The sequence below is a fragment of the Phyllobates terribilis genome, unplaced genomic scaffold, assembly GCF_046119375.1.
Source record: "Phyllobates terribilis strain yellow unplaced genomic scaffold, ASM4611937v1 Scaffold_9__5_contigs__length_417890890, whole genome shotgun sequence".
NCBI lineage: Eukaryota > Metazoa > Chordata > Amphibia > Anura > Dendrobatidae > Phyllobates > Phyllobates terribilis.
In genome coordinates, this window is record NW_027362769.1 from 406,075,132 (window position 1) to 406,083,458 (window position 8,327).

An 8,327-nucleotide genomic window follows, 5' to 3' on the forward strand; every position below is an offset into this window, starting at 1 on the left:
GCTGCCCGCTGGTATTTTTAAGCTGGGAAGGGCCCAATAACCAGGGACCTTCCCAGCCTGATAATAGAAGCCAGCAGCTGTCTGTTTTACCTTTGCTGGTTATCAAAAATAGAGGGGACCCCACATCATTTTTTTCATTCATTTATTTATTTTTTAGGTTAATACATGTACAGTAAGCTACACAGGCAAGGCACTAATTATATATTTCATGGATATCAATTTAGCTAGCTACCCCATACCTATCATCATTTATCTATCTCTCTATTTATCTACCTCTACCTTTGCACACCTTTAACACCTAATTATCTGTTATTTCTATTCTGCATTCCATGCCGGTATGTGTCACATGGATGGCTTATGGATGTCACACTTTATGTCATCCATGTGTATTGTGCACGTGTGCTGGACGTATTGACATCTGCACCTGACGCGCCCCCTGGGCCGTGGGGTACTCGGTGCTGGGCCGGTCGGTGATGGGGAATGTCACCCCATATTTATATCTGTCCTCTGATATAACGCTGGTGGGTTTTAACCCATTGCGCCACGGTCCGGGCTTACCCTGGAGGGGAGTGACTAAGTGCCTACCGGGTCTTCACTAGAGCCCCTAATGGTGAGGATAGACTGGGCTGCCGGTAGACACCAGAGCAGTCCCCGGGTCTGGAGGGTCAGAAACACGGGTATGAGGTACAGGACGACAGAGGCAAAGCTAGGTCCGTGACCCAGGGCGGTCAATAAAAAAGGGGATTATAGTTTTTATATTTTATGTTTGTGACGCCACCTGTGGTATGCGGCTATATGGGGCCACTGCTGCGGTGCAGATCCCCTGGAGCAGATGGTGACACAGCAGAGTTGGTTCAGCTCTCCACAGGCAGAGCTTAGCTCCATGGCAGGAAATGGTGATGTTATAGATGTTCCTGTGCAGTGCAGTGCAGGGGATGATGGCGCAGTTAATAATCAGTCCACAACTTAATGGCGGTTTCCTCTTATCTTTACTTGCGGTGGTTAGGCAGACTGGGGCACGGGTACTAGCTGGTAGTAGAGGTCCGGGCGCCCTGGAAGCAAGTTGGAGAACCACCTCGCCAGGTGAAGTTGGAGGCCTTCCCTTTGCGCTAATCTCTTTGGCCCTGCTGCGTATAGCTATTCTGCGGCCCTCGTCCCTGAGTAAAACGTCTTTTTCCTCACCCGTATGGTAGGCAGCTCGGGCCTTCCTGGAGTGTCGATCCCATGTGGCGGTGCTGGGCCCTATGTGCTGCTGAGCCTGCGGGCGTCTGATGGGGCCAGGAGACCTGCAGTCTCCTGCCCTCCGGTTTCTGCTGCTGGGCCTTCAGTGCCCCACAACCTCAGACTCCGGTTCTTCTACGCTCCTCTCTGGGGTGAACTGCCGCGCAGCTCCACTCCCCAGGTCCTTCCTCGTCGACGTCCTGACTTCAACTCCTCTCAACTAACTCTAACTAACCCCGCCCCCAGATCCCAGTTGCTAAGGGGAGGAGCTCCCCTTGCTGGTCTGGAGCCAGGAAAGTGTTGCATGCTAGTATACTTGACTAGGGGATCCCTCCTTGCTTCCAGGCATGGCATCACCCCTTGTGAGGTAGGCAATGCCACTGTGGCAACCGGTCCCCTGGGGTGTCACACACTGACATGTCTATTTGTGGGTCACACTGACACACGGTCCATGAGAACACACAGACGTATGCAGCCCAATAGATAATAATGATGCAGGGAGGGAATGGGGAAAGGAGAGTCAGCTCACCACTCTTGCACCTTGTCCGAATGAAGATCATCACACTGAGCCGCCCTAGTACCGGACGTATCACACAATGCAGCACAGAAGAAGGATTTCCTCCAGCGATGATGAGTAATGTATAGAATTAAAACATCACGTTTGCAAGTCCAAAAATTAGAATTAGCATACTGGCAACCACCACATATCCATAGGAGAAGCCAAGCTGAACAGACTTAGTCATGGAGGTTTCTCCTATGGATATGTGGTGGTTACCTGTATGCTAATTCTTATTTTTGGACTAATAAACTTGATGTTTTAATTTTACACATTACTCGTCATTGCTGGAAAAAAATTCTTCTTCTTTGCTGAATAGATTATAATAAGTGTGCCTGTGTAAGTTTCTCTGGTAAGTGTTAAAAATGTCACCACGCATATCGAAAACAGGGACGTACAGTATGAAGGGGGGCCTTAGTGACTTCCACATATATGGTTATGGGTAATTGGATGATAACTGTTCTTCACCTCTGAACAATGTCTTCAGTGATTTATGGCTTTCTCTCTGTCTGTTGTGACGTCCTCTCACTATCCAGATTCACCCTAAATTGGCTTCTGCTTTTTCTTCTTCGGCTTTTATACAGACTATGATGATTCCTCTTGGTTGTCTGTGTTATATCATGTGATGTGAAACCTGCAAGGAATTAAGTGGAAGCCTGTCCCTCCGCGCCATTGGAATGGAGTGTGATGCAATCTTCTGAATTATGTAAAATACTGGCGGACATTTTTGGCATTTAGTGCCAATCGAATCGCAAATTGTTTGAATTCACTTTGTCCAACAAATTTCCTAAAGTTCGACACAAATTAGTTTTGCACCAAATTGATTCGCTCATCTATACTTAAAATATTATTGGTTATGGAAAATTTTTGTTGAGTGAATGTATTGGTGTAATGGCAGCCAACCAAGAGGCGGTATAAAGTTATAGATAACGGTCTGGAAGGATGCGGCAAATATCACCGAGCGCGAGGCACCATGATGCATTTAGCTTGTCTAGTGGTCCCCTACAGTGGTCCCGTGATGCATTCCTCCGCATGTTACTGCCAGGAGACCTGATAGAAAGGATTAAGCAGCCGAGTATCTTATACAGTGATTCATGTATATTTGCATACAAAAAAAGGACTGAACCACTGATATGTTGGGGGGGGAGAAGGACCTGGGCTGTGTTATTTCCAACTGCCAATTCCTTTCTTCTCTGTGACATAAGCTGCTGGCAGAGGACTCTGAAGGAGGAGGACAAACCGGTGTGGAGGAGGATAGAGGAGCCTGTCGGAGGAGGAGGACAGATGAATCTGAAGGAGAACAGGGGAGACTGGAGAAGGAGGAGTCTGAAGGAGGACATAGGAGTGTGGAGGATGGAGGGGAAGGACAGATAAGTTTGAAGGAGGACATTGGAGTCTAGAGGAAGACAGAAGAGACTGGAGAAGGAGAAGGACAGAGGAGTCTGAAGGAGGACATAGGAGACTGGTGGAGGAGGACAGAGGAGTCTGAAGAAGGACAGAGAAGTCTGAAGGAAGACAGAAGACACTGGAGGGAGAGGACAGAGGAGTCTAAAGGAGGACAGAAAAGTATGAAGGAGAATGGAGATGTCTGGAGGAAGACAGAGGAGACTGGAGGAGGAGGATAGATGTATCTGGAGGAAGAGGACAAAGGAGACTGGAGGAGGACAGAGGAGTCTGAAGGAGGACATAGGAGTCTGAAGGAGGAAGACACAGAGGGCTAGGAAGACAGAGAAGGTTGGAAGAGGAGGACAATAAAGTTTGGAAGAGGACAGAGAAGGCTGGAGGACAAAGAAGGCTGGAGGGCAGAGGGCAATGAAGTAAGGAGGAAGAGGGCAATCAAGTCTAGAGAGAGGAGGACATTGGGGTCTGGAGGAGGAATACACAGAGGAATCTGGAGGAGGAGGACAGAGGATCTGAAGGGAGCTAGAAGAATTTAGGATTTATCACCTGGATGTCCTGGATAATATCTTTCAGATTGGAAGTTCTACTTATTTCTTAAGGATTTGCTCAAACAGAAGGAGTAAAATGAGAAGGATCTTGGTCCTAGCTGCATTGAGCCTTCAGTTGACTGTTGTGATGGTTGGGAGAGACATGCGAAATGGGAGATGAATAGGTACAATCCAACGCCATGGATGGCAAGAGAAATGAAATAACATGAAGTTGATTAGTGCATTTTATATCAGAGCTACATCCACTCAGCTGCTCATGGTGATTTCCAATGTGAAGTTTACAGCAGTGTAAGAAACGTTAATCATGACATAAGTTAGACATAAAAGAAGTATAGGACAATATAATAAAGCTGAAAATGAGCTACGGGGACAAAATACAAATCTTTAAGATATTGATTAATCGGAGCTGGAAGGAGATGATTTTTAAAAGGTAAAATAAACCCAACCAGGTGCCAAGGTGGACGCTGATTTGAGAACGGAAGAAGAGTCACTGAATGAGAAACCGACTGGAAGATCACCCCTGGCGCAAGCTGTCTCAAAGAGTAAGGTGGATGAGATTGACTGAAGTTGGACATCTGCCCTTAATCCAGGCTTGGCCACAGATGACTATGATAAATGTGTTTCTTTGAGGTCCAAAACTTGAGGAGGCGATGGTGAACAATAGATTTTGCAGGGAACATGAAGGCAGGAGGTGGTCAAACTATGAACTGTAGAAGAGACTCTGGTCTTGAAGGGCAGGATGGGACATTATTTCTAATTTATTCAAAGTAGCTAACTAATGAAAATCCATCAATCTCCAGAATTCTACTGAGGAGGAAACACAACTCTAGGAAATTTCCAGGTTCTCGTTAGCGTCCATGTTTTCCAAAACAGAAGATCTTCACGAATGCCTTCTTAATTTTAGAGGATGCTTGGATTATAATAATGGCGTTGGCAGCTGGAAAGACTGTGATTAATAACCAGCTGATGATGTTCAGGGCATCTAGAGATGTGCTGGATCTACCTGAGAAATACATGAGTTGGGTGACGCAGAAGACAGCAGAAAGCAACAACAGTAGGCTGATTCTTCTGATGCCATTGATGTGAGCTTGTTGAGTAATTCCAGAATATTTTTTCTTAATTCTACTCATGTGTCGTATAAGGGAGGAAAATGTGAGCAGGATGGAGAGGAGCGTAAGTATGAAGGGCAGGAAGGACCCCAGAACTGTGGCTATTTGTACATGGAGAAGACTAAAGTAAAATGTTCCCTTGACAAAAAAGACTTCACCTGTGGAATTATCAGGAGAACTGACTTCGATTTCAACGTTTAGAGACCAGATAGATGAGATGCCAATGATAAACGACTCAACAGCTGAGAGCAGGAGAAGGAGCCACAATGTGCTTGAGATTGTCCTCTTGGACCAAAGAAATAGCCGATGTGTGAAGTTGGCGATGCTGGTGCAGTAGTAAGCAGAAAGCCAGGCCAGGAGCCAAGACATGAAGTAAATCAAAGAAAGGTTCAGTATAGTCATAGGAACATATGTTTTCCTCATAAAGAGCGTGGGAGCGTAAAGGTCAAAGAGAAGGCTTTGCACCGTCAGGGAGCACTGCAGGACCAGGTCCACCAGTCCCATCACCAAGTGGATGACGTCTGGTGGAGACACCTTCACTCCATTCCCAATATTCTTGGCAGCAGCAATTACAATATAGATGTTCAGAAAGAGCGAAATGCCGGTGTCCAGGAAGAGGCCGAGCAGAATAAAGGTCCAGAATATGGAAGGCATGGTCCGACTGCTGCCTGTTCTTTACTCTCCTCTAGGTTTACATTATGTTTTAAAGTCACATAATCCAGGCAAGAGATTGAGTTTGAATGATGCAAATTATCTGAAGGGATTGATTACTCCAACCTTCGTGCAAGATTTAACTACAGAAGACATTATTGGGGAGAGGAATAAAAAAGGCTTATCCTATGTGCAAGTCTTACATGTTGGAAGAGTCCTTGTAGAAAAAAAAGACAAAAAGGGGTGGGGTGGAAAAGCGCAGTGCTTGTGTGAACCTGTATGAAAGTGGAATATGCGTGCAGATACAGTGGCCTGCTCACTTGGGTGGGTTGTGCAGACCGCACAACCCAGGTTAAACAGCTGCTGGTGCTGATAGCGCTGCCACGATGCCTTCAGCGTCTCCTCTGGGTTAGCAGACGGAGCTTCCAATCACGTGGTTCCGGGTGGGATCACGTGGGTGATGACATCATCGCAGGTCCTACAGGTCCTGTAGCTGAAAATGCATCCAGATCTCCGCAGCCCCGAGCCACAACTCCCAAGGGAAATGTGAACAGTGTGCAAATTGAAGTGGTCAGTGGGGCGCTAGAAACTGGATAAGGCGATGGAAAAGGATAAAACAAACCTCTTTATTGAAGTTCTAATGCCCACAACGCGTTTCTGCAGCGATCTGCTGCCTTCATCAGGTGGAGTTAACTCCACCTGATGAAGGCAGCAGATCGCTGCAGAAACTCCGATCTACAGAAGGGATCCCAAGGGGTACGGCGAGTGCAGGACGGCACCCGTACGCCCCGAATCTGTCAGAAGACAGAGGGATCGTAGGCCGGAAGAAGGGGACCGGCCCCTAGTCCACCCGTGTTACTCCAAGTCTCGGCTGGGAAAACCGGAGGCTTCTGGCTTATATAGTCAGTTGCCGAAGGCTCATTCTAACCCCCGTGAGGGTCAAGCAGGTCCGGGAACTCCGACGAGACAGGAGGGACTTCAGAGTACCTGAGCAGGATTGAGAGTGGGAAGCGCAGGGTAGGAGGGAGAAAGACCCAGCGTGAAGACGGTCTAGCTAGGAACACAAGAAAGTGGGGCTCTGCCAGGTACTCCTAATCTGCCTGAGGAAGAGCTGAACCCCCAGTCTGGTGAATGCAGTGCGACGTGGGAGGCTGGCACCCGCGCAGTGTATCAGTGGAACTGATATAAGAACTGTGAGTAAAAACACGGATGACTGCACCGTACTACCTCCATCCATTCTTTCATCTGCGCCATCTTTCCCTCCCTGCACTACAACGCCCAGCGCACCTTACACGTCTTACACTGCCCTGGAGCTAAGCTCTACTTGTGGAGAGCCACACCATCCCTGCTGCAGTAACATCAGCTCCAGAGGACTGCTCCGCAGCGGCGGCTCCCTCTAGCCGCATTCCACAGGTGGTGTCACGGACTTTCCAAATCCCCTATAAATATAACCCCCCCCTTTTTACTGACCGCCCTGGGTCACGGACCGGGCCAGCCACAGTGATATTCCCCGCTGGCATCCACAAGAGGCCCGGCTGCAGAGTACCCCATGGCCCAGGGACGCATCAGCCTAACATGTGGCAATGTGTGGAAGAAAAAAATCCACCAAAATTTTGGAGCAAATTTCTTGCACAGAGCAAGTCAGCGGATAGAAGGTATATATATATATATATATATATATATATATTCAGAGTAAAGATCTGCCAGATTTTTAAACCATCACGATAACTGGAGCATTTTCAGCCTGTCCAGTTTGTACTGTCTACGAATTATGCCATATTGGTAAATCCACCCCATAAACATCATAAACATCAATGTACACCATACACCTGCACCATAGGGCACCATGCACCGAGCATAGTCGGAGGGTCCTGGTATGGTTTATCTGTGCTCCACTCTTTGTGATACTTTCCCCAATATTGGGGCTGCACTTATTGTGCCCAAAAGATCTTTGTCATGTTTTCATGTAATATAATGGATCATTTTTATGATGTTATTATACATTATCATTGTCTTCACATTTCCCAATAATAAAAAGATGGCTAGATTATGTCTGACCCTCTCGTCTTTCTTGCAATGAATCGAATGTCTGGTGGCCTTGTCCCAGTATCTCATGTGGACAGATAATTTGTCATCACCTTTTGGACAGTTCGGACTTACAGATTGTGTGACCCAGCTGTAAATCGTTTTCTACCAGACTGCAGGGCGATCAATGATTTTCTTGTTCCGTCTCATTACCAGAATTTTGGTCACTGTAGCTTCTCCGCCTCGCCGTTGTCTTCTCGTTGTTGGTTCACTTTATGGATACACATCACTTTGTGGCGCCCCTGAGGGTTCAGTCGCCACAGGGGTACTGCACCTCAGACCGAGGTGTGGTATCTCCTCTCCAAGGTAAGGGTGGAGCACCTCTCAGGACTCAGCCATCCATCCAACACTGCACCTCTCCCACCTGAGGGGGGCTTATATGCACCAGGGTGCTGCCCAAGCCGGGATAAGAGGAGATGGGGGGAACCAAAAGATAGGGGGAACCATGTAGTGGGTGAGGGTGGAGGACGCACCTTTAGGTTACACCACCAAATTCATATTTAATAAACGGCCATCTTGGGCTTATGGTCTTTGATTGTTATCTTCATCACTGAACGTGGCTTTCTGTGTGAACCTGCAGCTGATTGGAGATACACGGTCCTCATTCTCCGGCCTTGAGATGAGGAGCGGGTTAGAGCTAACGGCTGTCTCTACCCGGTCAAGGTCCCTACCCAAGAAGGCCTGGAGGGGAGCAGAGGAGACAAGCTCCACAGGCAAAAGGATCCCAGGGGGATACAGACAAAGTGGCATACGCCA

At 47.6% G+C, this 8,327-nt stretch overlaps 1 protein-coding gene across 1 annotated transcript; it reads right to left on the bottom strand.

Annotated features, from left to right (window-relative positions):
- Positions 1-4,574: 4,574 nt before the first annotated feature.
- Positions 4,575-5,489, bottom strand: LOC141161461 (taste receptor type 2 member 9-like). Its single transcript, XM_073646272.1, has one exon. It carries the CDS (start codon positions 5,487-5,489, stop codon positions 4,575-4,577), a length of 915 nt encoding a protein of 304 aa, XP_073502373.1.
- Between the last annotated feature and the right edge of the window lie 2,838 nt (positions 5,490-8,327).